This window comes from Vulpes vulpes, chromosome 6, assembly GCF_048418805.1.
Source record: "Vulpes vulpes isolate BD-2025 chromosome 6, VulVul3, whole genome shotgun sequence".
NCBI classification, from domain to species: Eukaryota; Metazoa; Chordata; class Mammalia; order Carnivora; family Canidae; genus Vulpes; species Vulpes vulpes.
Window position 1 is genome coordinate 75,046,612 of NC_132785.1, and position 19,473 is coordinate 75,066,084.

Here is a 19,473-nt window from a genome sequence, read left to right on the forward strand (position 1 = left end):
TCCCCATCTCCCTCGCCCTCATATCCTCACCTGACGCGTTTGGCGGCTTGCTGGGGTTGTTATGCCGGCCCAGGGCCCCTAGATTTTTGACTTTTGCCGCTGCCCTTGCTGCTCCTAGGTGTGGGGTTGGGAACGCCGGGTAGGGGTTTTCGACTTTGCGCCCCTCCTTCAGCAAGATCCCATGGGATCCTGCCTCTTTTCAGGGGCAGTCGTGATCCATGAGAATCAAACTGGACAGACCTCCTTGTGCTTTTTCCTCAGGTTCACAGATTCGGATATATCAGGCACCGAAGGATTCCTGCCCTGTCTCCTGGTTCTGGGACTTGCGACCGAGGTCGGATTTATTTCCCCGGCTGGTTATTTAATGGAGAACTCACCAGACTCCGTTGTATTAAGTAGCCCCCAAAGCAGATCCTTGATCTGTGTCTGAGAAACTGAAGATCATCTTTTAAGAAGTTGTTGTGCTTCGATTCTCCACACCTTCACTCCCAATTCCTTAATTATTCTATAGAAGTAGGGGTTTTTTGACATCTATCTGGTGCTGGTCTCACTGCATGATGACTTTCTGTTTCACTGGTATTCGAAGCTTTCCTAAGCTTTGGAAGAGCAACCCATACCTTGGCCTAGGCCCAGGACGCTCTTTTCTCTCTCTCTTTCTCGAAGACTGTTATGGCATCCGGAACCAACAGAAGTGGTTTTCTCTTAAAACAGTGTCTGCACAGAATACTAAAGCAGTGAATCTGCTGATCGCCAAGGCCAGATATCTTAGAAATGAAGGCAGTAGTAAGCAAGTTTCTTCTGATACCCATCTTTTTGCAGCTGGAGCGGCTAAGAAGAGATCACAGATGAATCCTCATAGGAAAGATGATGCCTTGCCACCTGTGAGGAATACTATTCAACTCCCAACAAAACCTTTGAATTCTGAAGAGTGGGATAGACTCAAGGAAGATTTCAAAGGAAGGGCTAATTTTGAAAGTTGGATCATTTCTCAAATGGCTCAGTCCTGTAGCTCTGTGGATGTCGCCAAATCTCTGTTAGCCTGGGTAGCTGCAAAAAACAATGGTATTGTAGGCTATGATTTGCTGGTCAAGTATTTGTATCTCTGTGTCTTTCATAAGCAGACATCGGAAATTATTGATGTGTATGAGATCATGAAAGCCAGATACAAGAGATTAGAATCTGGAGGGTATACTCTTCTCATCCAGGGATTAATCCACTCAGACAGATGGAGAGAAGCCTTGTTATTGTTAGAAGATGTCAAAAAAGTCATGATCCCTTCAAAAAAGAACTACAATGATTGTATTGAGGGAGCCCTCCTTCATCAAGACGTAAACCTAGCTTGGAATTTGTACCAGGAATTGTTAGGTTATGATCTTATTCCTATGTTGAAAACTTTAAAAGCATTCTTTGATTTTGGAAAAAACATAAAAGATGATCAGTATTCAAACAAGCTATTTGACATTCTTTTGTATCTAAGAAATAATCATCTATATCCTGAGGAGTCATTTGCACACAGTATAAAGACATGGTTTGAGAGGTAATTTTGATCTTTCTTTATGTGTATGTTTTCATTTTGGTATCTCTACCTAAAAGCAGCCACCTCCTTTTTTTGTTGTTGCTGAAAATTACGCTATTCAAATTATACTTTTCCTTCTCTCAGATTTGTTTCCCTTTAGAGACAAAATTTTCTTACTCTTAAAAAAAAAGTGATGGCAGAAACAAGTTCTCTTCTCCATCACGTAAAAGAGAAATTGTTGGCCACTTGTATGTTTTCATGGTTTCTTTTTCCTTTGTAGAAGGATCATCAGTTTTTTTCTGAGGTGTTCAGTATGATGTAATTACAGATAGCACTTGTGACTGGAGTTCATAGCAAGAAAACTGGAGCTGTTTTGGGATCATATTAGTATTTAAGAAGTTTTTCCTAAACCTAGTGACTGGTATCTGTTTAATCTATGCATTTCATTAACTTGGATGGTTAGAGCAGATAGGGGGACCTTAATCAGACATGATTGATATACAAGTGTTAAAAATGGAAAGTCTCATTGTTCCAGTTCATTGTGGACCCTTCCATCATCCATTTGCTCTCTCCAAGGCTCTCTGCTTTCCCTTTGCTTTTATTCATGTTACTGGCTCTCTGCCTAATTATTGCTTCAGTCTTTATTTGCTTATTTCCTCACTACTAATTTATTCCTTTTCTGTTTTTCTCTTTTCTACTACATATCTTCTTTACAGATCTTTAAAGTAGCAACCATGCTACTTATTATTTATTTAACAAAGTTATTGACTATCACTGAAGGAGCTAAATTGTGAAAATTTTGAATGCCTAGGATTTTAGATTTTATTGTTACCTTGGAGTAGAGTTTTAGAAAAGTAACTGCCTAAACAAAACCAAGGGTTGGAGAGGGATTTTTTTTTTTTTAAATTTTTATTTATTTATGATAGTCACAGAGAGAGAGAGAGAGAGAGGCAGAGACACAGGCAGAGGGAGGAGCAGGCTCCATGCACCGGGAGCCCAACGTGGGATTCGATCCCGGGTCTCCAGGATCGCGCCCTGGGCCAAAGGCAGGCGCCAAACCGCTGCGCCACCCAGGGATCCCTGGAGAGGGATTAAGATTGGAAATAGGGAGATCTATTTGGAGGCAATTGTAGGTTTGAATGAGAAATGACAAGGTCTTGAATTAAGAACCAAGGAAGGAGAGAAGGCAAGCGAATCAATAGGAATCAATAGGAACTGATAGTGTATATAAGAGGAAAGAAAGGATAAGTTGATAAATCAAGTAATTTTGAATTCCTTCAAGGCACTGTGGGTGTTTGGTGATATAAAATCTCTTATGATGGAATTCACAACCTAATTGGGAACATAGTACTTGACAGTTAATAGTAGTATCTAAGAAGATGGTATAGGGGGAGAGGTTACTTTGTGCAGGAAGAATCTCCAGTAGCTTTATGGAGAAGGTGAGAACTGAGTTTGATTTAGAGGTTACACTATTAATGTCAGCTTCCGAGTCCCCTGAAGGTAGATTTAGACTTGAAGATGAGGGTTGGATGACCAGAAAAGTGAAGGGAAGAATGGGGTCCAGAGTAGGGTACTGTCACCGCTTTAGCTCTGTCACAGTGTATCACCCACTCTTCTAATTAAACCATTCTAGGGAAATATCCTAAACTTTTCAGAGCTCTTGCCTACTGGGTTTCTAAATAAAATGCCTATCTTTTGGTTCTGGAGGAATCTGACCTTCAAATGATCTGGTTTTGCAATCTTTTTTTTGTAGTGTTCCTGGAGAACATTGGAAAGGACAGTTCACAACAGTCAAGAAAAGGTAAAGCCCAATATTTAATTTTTAGCTTGCTTGATGCAGGTAGTAAGTTTTGTTGCTACTGATCAAAAAATTTTTGAGAATACATTAGAGATAGGATAATTAAGAGCGTACCCCAGAGAAAAGCCATGTTTTGCATGTAGAGAACTTGTAGTGCTCAAAATGTTTTTCTCATAAGGTGGTGGGAACCTTGTGTGAAGCCTCAGAGATCTTTTCCTGTACAGATTTGGGACCTCGTTGTGTTTTGGGAATGACTTTAAAAACTATCTGGATGCCCAGCAGTGTACTTTTTTGGGTTTTCTGGCGCACCTAACGTGTGTTATCAGGTTTATAAGAAATTGGATGCATGTGATGATCACAAAGATTGTAATGTTCTTTTTTCATTACTTTTCAATTTCCTCTTGTTTAAGGATTATTCATTTTAGAAAAAGTTCTTTTCCGGGATACCATTTAACCCAAATTACTGTAATTACAGTGGTCAGTGTTTGGGCTGTGGAAAAACCATAGAATCTATTCACCTGAGTTCAGAAGAGTATGAATCTCTCAAGGGAAAAATCATGAAGGATGTGATAGATGGAGGTGATCTATACAAAAAGACAACACCTCAGGTGAGTCCTGAACAGGTTTTCTTTTTTGGATTGCTTGTCCAGAGTAGGATTGGCAATTTTTTTCTGTAAAAGACCAAATAGTAAATGTTTGAGGCCTCATGGGTCATATTGTCTCTTGCAACTTTTCGACTCAAAATACATTACATAAGTGAATGAGCATGGCTGTGTTCTACTAAAGCTATATTTATGAAAATAAACTGTGGGTTGGATTTGGCCTGCTGGCTATAATTGCCAACCTTCAGGAGAGACTGCTTTAGAATTTATTTATTTTTTTAAGATTCTATTTATTTATTAGAGACAGAGAGAGAGAGAGAGAGAGAGAGGCAGAGACACAGGCAGAGGGAGAAGCAGGCTCCATGCAGGGAGCCTGACATAGGATTCGATCCCGGGTCTCCAGGATCACGCCCTGGGCTGAAGGCGGCACTAAACCGCTGAACCACCAGGGCTGCCCTAGAATTTAATAGAATAATTAGGGTAGACTATCATCCATCTAATGGAGTCAGTCCTGTTTTATCGAGGCACAGATCCATTGAAGTCAAAGAGATAGGTGTTCATTTTCTAAGTATTTTAGAAAATTGTTCAGTAACTCCCATGAAAACATGGTTTCTCATAACTTTCCTAATCCAGAGTTTAAGGTAGCTTGACAGAATTATTTCCAGATTTTCTTAATATTGAATTTGATTCTGTAAGTCATTTTTAGTAGCTTCATTTTAGCTAATCTTCAGTACTTTATATTGGTTTACTAAGATTAAGTGAAGAACTAAAATGCTTTTACCTTGGAGAAAGGTTGCTTATCATCTTAGTAAGAGCTTTTTCTTCAGGATACCAAATAAAAACAAGAAGTGAAAATTGTTCTTCCTTCTTATCTTGACTTAAAATTGTCACAGAATGCCCCTAGATCATATGAAGACCTTTAATCTTCAAAATAAAGTGAAAATATGGTCCATAAAAACATTAGCTTCAATTTATGGAGTACCTTTTAGCTGATTTTATTGATGAAATTAGAGTTAAGATGCATGAAGTGACACTAAGTACTTTTACATTCATTATCTTATATCTTATTTAATCCTTATAACTGTCCTGTAAGGTACTATTTTATTTCTCTTTTACAGATAGAGTGATTGAGACTTGGGAGGTTAAGTCTGCCCAAGAACACCTCACTAATAAAATCTAGGTCTGACTGACCCCAAAACCTTTGCTGTCATACTCTATTGCTTCTCATTGTATGAAAAGTTACAGTGACAATCCATAGTTCCTTATATACCTGACAGCTAGCTGGTTGTAGCAGCTCTTAATGCTTTAGGAATTTCAACTAGCTGAAATATGATTTGAACAGATAAATTTCTTTTCTCTCATAAAACATCTGTTGAACACTTACATGTATTTTCTGAAGTAGATGTTAAGATAGTTGCAAGGTTGGGACGAAGCCTGTCTGGCTCAGCGGTTGAGCATCTGTCTTCAGCTCAGGGCATGATCCAGGTCCTGGGATTGAGTCCCACGTGGGGCTCCCTATGAGGAGCCTACTTCTCCCTCTGGCTATGTCTCTTCCTCTTCCTCTTTCATGAATAAATAAACAAAATCTTTAAAAAAAAAAAAAGACGCAAGGTTGTGTGCACATCATGCTGTTTGTTACCAAAGACTTACCATTTCTATTGTGGACTAATTGAATAGTCTTCCCACCTTTCAACTTTTTACTTAACAAAAAGAAAAGATGAAAGACTATAGACAATGGACATCTACAAACTCTTCATTTTGACGTAACCAGTTATTACTATGCCATTTATGCTTTATCTCCATATATGCTTTTATAAACCATTTAAAAGTAGGTTGTAGACACACGACCTTAAATGTTTCAACCTGTATCTTCTTTTGTTTTTTTTTTTTAAGATTTTATTTATTTTATTCATGAGAGACTTACAGAGAAAGAGAGGCAGAGACACAAGCAGAAAGAGAAGCAGGCTCCGTGCAGGGAGCCCGATGTGGGACTCGATCCCGGGTCTCCAGGATCAGGCCCTGGGCTGAAGGCGGTGCTAAACCTGTGAGCCACCAGGGCTGCCCCTCAACCTGTATCTTCTAAGAATAAGAAAATTCTGTAATTAAATATTATTATCAGGTTTCAGAACCTTAGCATTAATTCAGTGTCATTTAATAAAAGGTACATTTTCAAATTTTCCCAGTAGTCCCCCTGAAAAGTTATATTTTATAAATATAGGAATTATAAAAATATTTTATATTTTGTATAAAATATAACTTTTCCCACTCTGATCCAGGATTCAGCTAAGACTTACTCATTGCTTTTGGTGGTTATGTATCTCTAAATTGAGAACAGTGCCTCCCACATTGCCTTTTTAAGTTTTTATGACATTGATTTTTTGGAAAAGTTTAGATATTTTGTCTTGTGCAGGGCTTCTCAAACTTTGTACCTATGAATCACTTGAAGATCTGGTTAAAATATAAATTATGTCTGAAGTGGGGCCTGAGAGTCTATATTTTGAATAAGCTCCCGGATGAGTGATTCTGGTCTTTAGACCACATTTTGAGCAGTAAGACTGTGGACTAATTGTCTGATTGTTTTCTCCTCCATTAATTCAGCATAAAAGCTTTGGGGTATATTGCACAGGTAATGTATGCTCATTGCATCACTGCAATCATATAGTATCAGGTTATTCTCACTATTGATGCTAGGTTCCATCACTTGATTAGGAGGGCAACTGCCAGGTATCTCTATTGTAAAAGTAAATTTTTCCCTTTGTAATTTTTTTTAAAGATTTTTATTTATTTGAGAGAGAGAGAGAGCAAGAGCACATGCATAAGTGGAGGGTAGAGGCAAAGAGAGAGGGAGAAACAGACTCCCCACTGAGCAAGGAGCCCAATGCAAGGCTCGATCTCAGGACTCTGAGATTATGACCCGATCCAAAGGCAGATGCTTAACTGATTGAACACCCAGGTGTACCTCCCTTCATAATTTTTGTAATTAAAATTTAAGTAACCTGTGAAGTAGTACTTCAGGCCTATACAGATGTCCTGTTAACTCTTCACCCAGTGTTTTTTACATCATGGAGATGATTTCTACTTTTGGAGATTGCGAAGAGTGATTTTCTAGTTATTTCATTCCTTCCACATTTTTTAACTGGTGTTATTCTCTAAAAGATTTCTCCTTTTTTCTGTTCTAGACCTAAGGACTATTTTTTTTTCTTAATTAATTGTGTTAGGATCCATTACCACCATCATTATTCTTTTTTGATGCTCAAATTGCCCGGGTTTGTCCTTTGGGAGCCCCTTCAAGCTAGTTCCTGTGTCTTTTTGACATTTCCTCCACTATCAGTTTTTGCCCCCCGTTTTTGCACTTCTCTTATTTCTGGCACAAGATGTCCCAAGCTCTCACCTTAAAGTTCTTCTGCCTCAGTTATGGAATCAAATTGAATACTTTGGTTTGACACTTGTCAATGATTAAACATTGCTATAATTCCTTTTTAATGTATATTGCTTTGATTCTATCTTAAGAGAAAGAAGATTTTATTAGTTTTCTCTGTTGGCAAAGACTTAGAACCAAGAGCAAATCTTCTTGGAGAGTCTTATACTGTAAGAGGAGTTGCAGGCTCTAGACTATGGTGAGAATAACAAAGAGTAGTCATACATTTAATTACTATAACTCACAAAGCAACTGGATATATTCACAGAAGGATTGGAACATTTTTGGTCAAGGGAAATGATTTCCTCTTTTTTTCTTTCTAGGTATGCTTCCCTTTTCCCTCCTGAGGGTCTCCAATCCTGTATTCCATCTCTTGTCACTGCCTTTCACCTTCAGGCTATTAACATAATAATAATTGCTACCATTTATGAAATATTTGCCACATGTCAGGCACTTCTAGATCTGTTACACTCAAAACAGCCTTGAAAGGATTTCAATATTTGAATATGGGGAAGCTCAAAACAAGCAATGTATCCATGATTAAAGAGCAATGAAGAAAGACATATGATACAGTTGGATTGTTGAGGATTTGGTTTTTGTAGTATTAGTGAGGTAGAAGGGACAGGGATGGATCCAGAGCACTGCTGGTAGGTTGGAGTAGAAGCAACTCTTTTTCTGGGACTAGAGGGAAGGAAGTTAAGGATAGTAGATAAGTTAAGTGTTTGGGTACAGCAAAAAATTGAGAACATATATTCATACCTCTTAATTTCTCTGAAGAGTCTGAGGCAAATTGGTCATTTGAAGTTAAGAGAAAGTGTGAGAGTCTAAGCCTAAGGGACCTTGGGGAGAGTTTTAAGCATTGGAAGTTTGAATTATTTGTGAGAGGATTGGGGAAGGTATTGCTGGGTGATGCTGAAGCCCCAGTTGAGGCTGGAGAACGTAAGTTTGTAATGGCATTGATCTGTGAGACATTTTCAGCAGTCCTGGGCCATCCAGATGTAGGAATGGAGAAGGCAGACAGATGGGATGATACAGGATTTGCTGGTCTGGTACAGTTGGAAAACGAGTTGAGAGTGTAGATGAGAGGATGGCTCAATTAAGACCATGGTATCAAGCTTGATAGGAAGTAAAGATGGGTGGGAGCTCATGGATTAGGAAACAATAGATATAAAATTGGATTGGAGGCTCATGGAGGTTGAAGAGCAAGCATAAAAGGAGAGTGACAAGCAGGAGATTTTGATCAGTGTATATTAGAGTTTTGATTTCAGAGGTAGAATGCTCTGCAATGTAAGAGTGTGAGAGTTAAACAGCTGAAGAAGCTTAGAGCCAAAAGTGCTAGATGGTCATCCACAGATTTATTGAGTGTTTACATGATAATTTTTTTAAATAATAATTACAACCACATTTATAAAATGCTTATCAGATGCCAGGTAATGTGCTTTGTTACCCTAGGCTAGTGATGAAGAACTGAATCAGGTAGCAAATTTTTTATAAATGTAGAAGTGCCTGAGATGACACAAGGTGCTAACAAAGAGGAGGAGTCATCAAACTGGTCTGCAGACCAAACTCAGCTCACCACATGTTTTTATAAATAAAGTTTTATTAGAATACAGCCACAGTGATTCATTTATATATTGTCTGTAGCTGCTTTTGTTGGGTACCTATAAAAGAGATCATGTGGCTCATAAAACCTAAACTGACATCTGGCCCTTAATGGAAAAATTTGCTGGCCCCTGATATAGATGACTATCATATAAACTCCAGTTGAGGTAAGGAGTGGAGATATAGTGACTTTGAAGGAGTAATGGGTACTAGAAGAGGGTCTCTTCTTTCTTTTCAGTCCTATAGCATGTTTTGAGAGAATGGGTTACATAAGAACTAAGTAGCTGAGAAGTTACTGATAACCTCAGGAAGAGCAGTTTCAGTTGTACATTGGGGTCCAGAGCCAACTAAGTTAGAGCAACTCAGTGAACACACACTGAGTGTAAACTATACTTTTGAGAGGTTTAGATGAAAATAACAAGAAATGGGATAGTTGTGGCTGGACGATGGTAGAGTTCAAGGGAGGATATAGGGACATGGGAGAGACTTGTGCAGTTTAGGAGAAGAAAGGGTGTCAATAAAGATAAAAATGTCAAATTAGCAGGACAGGTAAGAGAGAACGGATTACAAATGAGCAAGGTATAGAAAGAGGGGCTGCCAAAAAGGGCACAAATGGGGAAGTTAGAAATGAGAGCCCTCATTTGAGACTACAGAAAAGAAAGTGGAGATGAGTGCTGATATACACATATGGGCAGAGGAAGAGAAGTTTGAGGGAAATGACACCTGAGTTAAATGGGTACTAGGTAAGAGATTGGAATTAAGTGGAAAGTCTAGTCAACACTAGATGGGAGTCACATCTTTGTCTACTTAAAAACAAAGTATGGTGCTAGCTGACCTCCATAAGCACATAAAATGAGAATTATCAAAATTATTTCAGGCTTAGGGGTGCCTGGGTAGCTCAGTCAGTTAAACACATGCCTTCGGCTCAGGTCATGATCTCAGGGTCCTGGGATCGAGCCCTGCGTCAAGCTCCCTACTCAGCAGGGAGTCTGCTTCTCCCTCTTCCTCTGCCCCTCCCTCTGATCCTGTTCTCTCTTTATCTCTCTCAAATAAATAAAATCTTAGAAAAAATTATTTCAGACTTATGTTTTCATCAAATAGAACTCTTTTGTTCAAAACAAAGTAAATGAGATGGCACCCTCTGATGAAGTGGTTTTCAACCTTGGCTACTAGTTAGAATAGTTTGGAAGATGCCAAAAAATTAGTGATACCTGGACTCTACCCCCTATAGATTTTGATTTTAAGTGTACAGTTCAGTGATATTAAATAATTCAAATTAATGTGTAACCATCACCACCATCCATCCCCATAACTCTTTTCATCTTGTAAAACTGAAACTGTACCTGTTAAACAATAACTCTCCATTTTCTCCTTCCTCCCAGCCACTGGCAACCACCACAGTACTTCGTGTCTTTGTGATTTTGGCTGCTGCAAGTAGCTCATATAAATGGAATCATATAGCATTTGCCTTTTTGACTGGGTTATTTCACTTAGCATAAAGTCCTCAATGTTTATCCGTGTTGTAGCATATTGCAGAATTTCCTTCCTTTTTAAGGCTGAATAATATTCCATTGTATGTATTTTTTTAATCCATTCATCTGACAATGAACACTTGAGTTGATTATACAGTTTAGCTATTGTGAATAATGTTTATGAGCATGGGTATACAGATATTTCTTTGAGACTCTGTTTGCAGTTCTTTTGGGTATATACCTAGAAATATGATTGCTGCATCATATGCTAAATCTATTTTCAACTTTTTGAGGAACTGTGTTTACAGTGGCCACATCATTTTACATTCATACCAACAGCTCACAAGGGTTCCAATATCCACATCCTTGTCAACACTTACTGTTTTCTGGTTTCTTTGGTTGTTTTATAGTATCTAGTCTAATGGGTACGAGGTGGTATCTCATAGTTTTGATTTGTATTTCCGTAATGGTTAGTGATGTTAAGCATCATTTCATGTGCTTATTGGCCATTTGTACATCTTTGGAGGAATGTCTATTCAATTCCTTTGCCCATTTTTGAATTGAGTTTTTGTTTTTTGTTGTTGAATTTTAGGTAGTCTCTATATATTCTGAATATTAGTTTCTTATCAGATAATATGATTTACACATATTTTTCCCCATTCTATGGGTTGTCTCTTTACTCTGTTGTGATAGGGTCTTTTGATATACAAAATTTTTTAAATATTGTGAAGTCCAGTTCGTTTATTTTTGTTACTACATGTCTTTGGTGTCATAGCCAAGAAAATCATTGTCAAATTCAGTGTCATGCTGCTTTTGTTCTATGTTTTCTTCTAAGAGTTTTGCTCTTTTAGATTTTATGTTTAGGTCTTTGATTCATTTTAAGTTTCATGTTTGTATAGGGTGTTAGGTAAGGGTCCAGCTTCATTCTTTTTGTATGTCAATATCCAGTTTTCCCAGCACCATTTGTTGAAAAGACTGTCCTTTGCCCGTTGAATAGTCTTGGCACCCTTGTTAGAAATCATTTGACCATACATGAGAGGGTCTGGGTTTATGTCTGTTCTCTTGGTCTATATGTCTGTTTTTATGCCAGTACTACACGGTTGTTTTATATGTTTTTTTTCAAAGATATTATTTATTTATTTATTTATTCATTCATTTATTTATTTATTTATTTGAGACGGGGTTGGGGAAGACCATGAGCAGATGGAAGAGCAGGGGAAAAAAGACAAGCAGATGCCGTGCTGAGCTTGGAGCCTGCTACAGGGCTGGATCTCAGGACCCCAAGATCATAACCTGAGTAGGAATCAAGAATTGGATGCTTAACCAACTGAGACACTCAGGCACTTCCAGAACTATATTGCTTTGATTACTATAGCTTTGTAGCAAGTTTTAAATTCAGGAAGTGTGAGTTTTGTTCTTTTTTAAGATTGTTTTGGTTATTCAGGGTCCCTTGAAATTCCATATCAATTTCAGGATGAGTGTTCCTATTTCTGCAAAAAAATATTCCTTGGATTTTGATAGGGATTGTATTGAATTTGTCGATTGCTTTGGGTAGTGTAGATGTTTTAACAATAGTAAGTCTTCCAGTCCACGAACATGGGTTGTATTTCCATTTATTTATGTCTTTAATTTCTTTTAGCAATGTCTAGTAGTCTTCACTGTAATGTTTTTTAGCTTCTTGGTTAAGTTACATCCTAATTATTTAATTCTTTTTGATACTATTGTAAATAGAATTGTTTTTGTCATTTATTTATTTTTTAGATTGTTCATTGTTAATAGAAATGCAACCCAATTTTTGTATGTTGACTTTGTAATCTGCTACTTTGCTGAATTGATTTATTCTAGCAACTTTTTTTGGTGTGGAATCTAGGATTTTCTGGATAAAAGATCAAATCATCTGCAGACAAAGATAATTTTACATCTTCCTTTCTAGTTTGGATGCCTTTTATTTCTTTTACTTGCTTAAATTGCTTTGGATAGAACTTCCAGTATATATTTAAATAGAAGGGGTGAAAGCAGGCATCCTTGACTTGTTCCTGATCTTACAGGAAAAGTTTTCAGTCTTTTGCCATTGAGTATGATGTTTGCTGTGGGTTTCTCATATATGACTTTTACATTGAGATAGTTTCCCTCTATTTCTAGTTTTTGATTTTTTTAATCATGAAAAGGGGCTTTTGTCAAATGCCTTTTCTGCATCAATTGAGATGATCTTGTGTCTTTTTTTCCCTTCATTCTGTTGATGTGGCCTCTTACACTGATTGATTTCGTATGTTGAATCATCCTTCTATTCCAGAATTAGATCCCACTTATATAGTGTGTAATCCTTTTATTATACTGCTGAATTTTGCTTGCTAGTATTTTGTTGAGTATTTTTGCATCAGTGTTCATGGAGGATCTTGGTCTATAGTTGTATTGTCTTTCTCCGGCTTCAGTTTCAGTGTAACACCAGCCTCAATGAGTTGGGAAGTAGTGTCTCTCTCTTTCAGTTTTTTTGGAAAAAGTTTGAGAAGGATTGATATTAATTCTTTAAATGTTCAGTAGAATTCACCAGTGAGCCATCAGACCCAAGGCTTTTTCTTGTTGTTGGGAGATTTTTTTACTGATTCTGTTTCCTTATATATACAGGTATATTCATATTTCTTTTTATTTGTGATTATGCTTTGTTGCTTGAACCTCTGATCAAAAGCAGCAATCGGCAGAGCATAGATCCCCAATATTTGGAGAACAGGATCTTTTTTGTCCATCCTGGTTCCCATAATGCATATGCAAGCTGCTTTAGGAACATGGTAGCTGCCTGCCATTTGGCTTGGGATGAGAGATGAGTAGCTGCTGCTGCACTAAGAGCTAAAACTGGACAAAATTAAGGATAGTTTTGCATCCAAGTCTTCCTCTGCAATTTGCAAGCCTTCCACAGACTCCAGAGTTCCAAAATAGTTACATCAGACAGTTTCTGTCAGTGTAATTGTTGTCTAGGTGGGAGAGACAGATTCCTGGCACTTCCATCTCCACCATCTTCCCTTTGGCTTGATGAGTTTTGACACATATATACTCCTGTGGAGCTGTCACCACAGTCAATATAATAATATATTTATTACCACCAAAAGTTTCATCTTGCCACTTTGTAATGGCTCCTGTACCTCATCTTGCCTCCCCACCCCAGGTAAACGTGGTGGAATCATACTATATAGTAATGGTTTTTGTCTGTTTTTTAAAAATATATATTCAGCATAATAGTTTTGAGATTTCATTCGTGTCTTGTGTCTCATTTTTATTCCTGAATATTATTCCACTGGGAATAAAATTCCACTGGGATATGCCACAACTTGGAAATTCATTCACCTATTGATTGACATTTGGGTTATTTCCAGTTTGAGCCCCATGTTGGGTGTAGAAATTACTTAAAAGATAAAATCTTTAGGGGCACCTGGGTTGCTCAGTCAGTTAAGCGTCTGCCTTCAGATCAGGTCATGATCTTTGGGTCCTGGGATAAAGCCCCGAGTCAGGCTTTCTACTCAGCAGGGAGTCTGCTTCTCTCTGTCTATCTCTCTCTCCCCTCCCCCCTTCTGCTCCTCCTCACCGTTAGTTTTTTTTCTCTCTCTCAAATAAATAAAATCTTTAAAAAAATATTTTAAAAAATTGGGTTGCTTATTTTTTTTTAAATATTTTATTTATTTATTTATTCATGAGAGAGAGAGAGAGAGAGAGAGGCAGACACATAGGCAGAGGGAGAAGCAGGCTTCACGCAGGGAGCCCTATGTGCGACTTGACAAAGGAGAAGCTCAACTGCTCAGCTACCCAGGCATTCCTCTAGATACAATTCCTATGTCAGATATATCTTCTGCAAATATCTTCTCTGTGGCTTGCCTTTCATTTTTATAAAATAGAGGTTCTGATTGAGTTGTTCAGGTTTTGGGGCTTAGACATCAGGATTTTCAAAAGTTCCCAGGTGATTTTAAATGCAGCCCAGGTTTGAGAACCACTGCTTCTAATGTGAGGTTTTGGTCTACAACCATACCACCCTGAACACACGCCATCTTGTCTAATGTGAAGTTTTGAAGAGCCCTAATGATGTATGGCAGTTTTTTTTCTACAGGATAATTTTGGGAGAAAACCTCAGAGGTAAATTTTTAGCTTTTCTGTTTTAAACCTGTGTTTATTGTACTTAGACATCACAGCCAGCAGATGGCAATAGTATAACATGTAAAAATTATTCTAGGTTTTATAGCCCAATCAATCAGGTTAAAGGATTTGAAAGATTATCTATGTCATTTTTAAGTCTGGTTAGTGATAGTAGGTAAGACAGGATGTGAATTTTAAGTGAACAAAGCAGAAATCCAAATAGTATGTATGTCCTGTGAAACTAATTGAGAGAACAATAGTGAAGATCAGAAAGTGCATTCAGAGCTATAGGAATACTGTTAGTTTAATATTAATAAGATATTTTCCCCTTATTTCCCTTCATTCTTAGCAGTAACATTATGGTACAGATTTTTTTAAAAATTCAACTGTTAAGGTATGAATTCAATTCTTCCTTGAATCTTTTTATTAGGGAAAATTTCAAACATATGTAAAAGGAGAGGGACTAGTATATCGACCCCCTAGCTCAATGATTATTAACTCATGGCCACTCTTATTTTATTTATACTTCCACCTGTTGTTCCCTTATCTCTCAGATTATTGTGAAGCAAATCTAATCTTAATCATTTGTCCTATAAATTATAAATTCACTTCACTTGTTTCTTTTACCATAAAAAAGATACTTCTTTGTAGAGTGATTTTTCTTAAAGAAATACTTTAGAACAGCAAAACTCTCTACACTCAATGTAGGGCTTGAACTTACAACCCTGAGACCAAGAGTCGCACACTCCACTGACTGATCCAGCCAGGTGTCTTAAGACCCCCTTAAATTCTTAAAAATTAAGGACTTCCTGAGAACTTTTGTTTATGTAGGATTATATCTATTGATAATTACTGGATTAGAAATGAAAACCAAGAACCTTGGGATACCTGGGTGGCTCAGCGATTGGGCATCTGCCTTTGGCTCAAATTGTGATCCCGGGATCCAGGATCGAGTCCTGCAGCGGACTCCTGCGAAGAGCCTGCTTCTTTCTCTGCCTATGTCTCTGCCCCTCTCTCTCTCTCTCTCTCTGTGTCTCTCATGAATAAATAAATAAATCTTAAAAGAAGAAAACGAAGAACCTTTAAAAAATATGTATTAATTTATTTGAAATAACAATATAAAAACTATTACATGTTAATATGACTAACATTTTCTCAGTAATAACTGTCATCTGAAACAAAAACAATTTGTGAAACAGGAGGCATTGTCATATATTTGTAAATGTCTTTATTTACTTGCCATAATAGAAGATAGCTGAATTTTTGTATCTGCTTCTGTACTCTGCTGTGATTTTGGCTGAAGCATATGAAAAAAATGGAGGCTCATTAGAAGTAAACATAGTTAGAAAAGGTAAGATTATTTTATTCACATTTTCAGATAATTATGTTTATTCTTTGATATTATATCAAAACTCCACTGCACACTTGTGAGCAAATGTGAAAAGGGCAGATAATATGTTAATATTATTATAAAAATAGTTTTTAACTGACAGATTTCCTGAACCACAGTGAGAACCACACTGCTTTAGAAATACTCTAAATACTCTAAATACTCTATCTAACAATAGATATAGTTTCCTTTTTCTCTCTTTGAAAAGTTTCAGTAAAATTTATCTCTCTCAATTATACAAACATTAACAAAAAATGTTAAAAAAAGACAATCTCAATACTCAGCATTTTTTCAGCATATTTTCTATTTAATGTCTTCTATTCTCTTTTAGTTCTTTTTTTTAAAGATTTATTTCTTTATTTTAGAGAGAGAGGAGAGCACTCTAGTGGGAGGGGCAGAGGGAGAGGGAGTCTTAAGTCAGAATCCCTGCTGAGCAGGGACACCCCCCCCAGCCAGGGCTCAATCCCAGGACCATGAAATCATCATGACTTGAGCTGAAATTGAGCATCGGACACTTAATCCACTGTGCTACCCAGCCACCTCTTTTTCCCTTTTTTTTTTTAATATTTTATTTATTCATGAGAGAGGCAGAGACACAGGCAGAGGGAGAGGCAGGCTCTCTGCAGGGAGCCCAGGATCAAGCCCCAAGTTGAAGGCAGACCCTCAACCACTGAGCCACCCAGGTGCCCCTATTTTAGTTCTTACTGAAACGTATTTCATCACCATCTGTCACTTCAAAATGGAAGTGTTTTTGTTCAAGGGGATCCCTGGGTGGCTCAGCAGTTTGGCACTTGCCTTCCGCCCAGGGTGTGATTCTGGAGTCCTGGGATCGAGTCCCAGGGATTGAGTCCCACATTGGGCTCCCTGCATGGGGCCTGCTTCTCTCTCTGCCTGTGTCTCTGCCTCTCTCTCTCTCTCTCTCCCTCTCTCTCTCTGTGTGTCTCTCCTGAATAAAAAATCTTTAAAAAAAAAAAAAAAAAGGAAATGTTTTTGTTCTAATCACAAAAATTTTTTAAATAAAATTAATATTTATTAATTATAAAAAAATTTCAGTCAACATAGATAGGTCTAAAGAGGGAAATAATATGGGGATCCCTGGGTGGCTCAGTGGTTGAGGGTCTGCCTTCAACTTGGGGCTTGATTCTGGGCTCCCTGCAGAGAGAGCCTTTGGCCCAAGGCATGATCATGGAGTCCCGGGATCGAGCCCCACGTCGGGCTCCCAGCATAGAGCCTGCTTCTCCCTCTGCCTGTGTCTCATGGAGCCTGTCCCCCCCCCCCGTCTATCATGAATAAATAAATAAAATCTTTTTTTTTTTTAAAGGGAAATAATAGCCTACAATGGTCCTCTCATTTTGAGCTTTTAATGAAACTCTTAAACTTTAATCACAATAGCAGTCCCCCATAAGCCTCTGATTTAAAACTTCTTAAATAAAACTTTAATGACTTGGGATTCTGTTTTCTGAAAAAGAAATTGGAAAAAAGCAAATTACCTGTAGTACATTTAATTGAATTTTGAGGGTTAAGTTTAAATCACACCATTTGTTCTGCTTGATATCTCTTGAGTTAATTGACAGAAGGGAGACCTTCTGGTGTTTCTCAAACTACAGACTTAAGACAGCACATGTCACCTGAATGAATGTCAGTATAAGAACCAATCTAATGTAGGTGTTTGTTGTTGTTATTATTATTGTTTTTAGTTTGAACAGCAGTGGCAAACTTGAAAGATGTGAATTAACTAAGCCCTTTGTTACAGTCTTCAGAACTTAGCACTCTCTTTTCTGGGTTTGAAGCTCAAGTTATCTCTAAGATGAACTATGAGGTTTCCCCCCAGTTTTAAAAAAATGTTGAATGGCAAATGACAAACTTGTGGAGTTTGCTACTTTAAGAAAAAAACCTGAGAAAAAAATGCAATTATATGCTAAGTATAGTTATAAGTCTATGTATTTTGAAGTCCCTATAAAAGTCCATTAATGAATATAGTCCTTAACTTAGGAACATTTTACCCAGTGCATACTTAATTAGTCATTAGTGTTATTCCCCATTCTTTCTTCCTTAGCCTTACAATTGAAAACTGGAAAATAGGCATGTCATCTGTAGATCATTCAGGGTGGTGAAAAATCAATGAGTTTTGAAGTACAGGAAGGGTGAAAACATAAAAAGAGAAGCAGATAGATTCTTTGCAGTGGCCTTGTCAATGTCAAATATTTCCCTTATATCTGTATTCTTCTTCATTTTCTCCTATATAGTACTTGCTGAAATTCTTCCAACTGGGATCAAGTCATTTTCATTAGAATTGGCTTTAAGCAGTGTATTTCCTTCTGATCCTTGCTGAATTTTGTTTTACAAGGGAATGGGAATTTTGTGTGGTTTTTTGTTGCCTCTGTTTTAGAGCTGGGTGGGCAATTTTTAGACATGGAGAACAGTTTTCCTGATAGATTTGCAGAGTGATGCTAGAATGGGAGGTTTCATGAAGATTACAGTGCCAGAGACAAGGATAAAGGTGCTTTTAGGGTGGAGATTTGAACAAGGTGGGAGTGTACAGATGAAAAACTTGAATTATTTTTTTCTCAGGCCAAAGACAAGAAAGTCTGGTCTCTCTTACATCCTATGATCTTTTCTCCCTTAGGTTCAGGGGGGTACTGCTATTAAAATGTAGCCCCATTATGTAGTTTGGCATGGAAACCAGGTCATTTCTGATAAATATGGACTTATGGGAAAAATATTGTGAGTTCTAAATAACCAATTTATAAGTGAAGTTTAGAAATAATGTATTGGAAGTGAGGCACTACCCAGAGTAAGCACACTTTTTAAGTTTTCTTTTCCTTAGGAAATAGATGCCTCAGGTTTCTGATTCAGTTTTCTTTCACTGTTGAATAAATGTGTCAGTTGTTATTGCCTTTACACTTGGTCTCCCTGGAGAATAGAATGGGGACTAAGATAGATTAGAAACAATAACAAACTGGTACGAAGACTGTTTACTTCTGAGGGAAGAGAAAACTCTCAGTGTGAAATGGCGGCAGCAGAAATGTTGAGAATAAGGGCAAAAGTCTCCTTCATTCTCCATGTGGCTCCAAACTCCTAACTCCTGATCTTTGTGAAGATGTCCCTCTAGCCCCCTTTCTTCTCTCAGTTAAATAGAACTTTGTCCTTCTGGATATTCAGATATCAAAATTGTCACTCATTCTGGACTTCCCTCTTTCTTTCCTTCATACCCTACTGCCAGGTACCAGAAAGTCCTGTTGATTTCCTTCAAAGGATTTCTGACAATTTTTCATCACCTTCACTACTACCAAGCTTTTGATCCAAGCTACTGTCATCTCTAGACCAAGCAATTGCAATGGCCTCCTAACTGATTTCCCTGTTTCCCAATGCCCAAGTTTGTTTTGTCAGTAATCCTTTTGAATCCATGTTGGATAATGTCACTTCTCTGCTCAAAACTCTCCAAGAGCTTTCCATGTCACTCAGGCTGAAACTCAGTCTTTACAGTGACCTGCAAGGCCCTTTGCAATCTTGCTCCCCCTTAGCCTCTCAGACTTTACTACATTTCAGCTGTATT

The 19,473-nt window shown here is 37.7% G+C and overlaps 1 protein-coding gene across 3 annotated transcripts in view; it reads left to right on the plus strand.

The window, feature by feature from the left end:
• PRORP (protein only RNase P catalytic subunit) overlaps positions 1-19,473 on the plus strand; it is a 133,123-nt gene that overhangs the window by 791 nt on the left and 112,859 nt on the right. For all 3 annotated transcript variants that reach the window (XM_072761414.1, XM_072761415.1, XM_026018997.2), the window contains exons 2-4: positions 262-1,537; positions 3,270-3,317; positions 3,790-3,922. In XM_072761414.1, coding sequence (XP_072617515.1) covers positions 555-1,537; positions 3,270-3,317; positions 3,790-3,922 — 1,164 coding nt within the window. In that variant the 5' untranslated portion in view covers positions 262-554. The remainder of the gene's footprint in view (positions 1-261; positions 1,538-3,269; positions 3,318-3,789; positions 3,923-19,473) is intronic.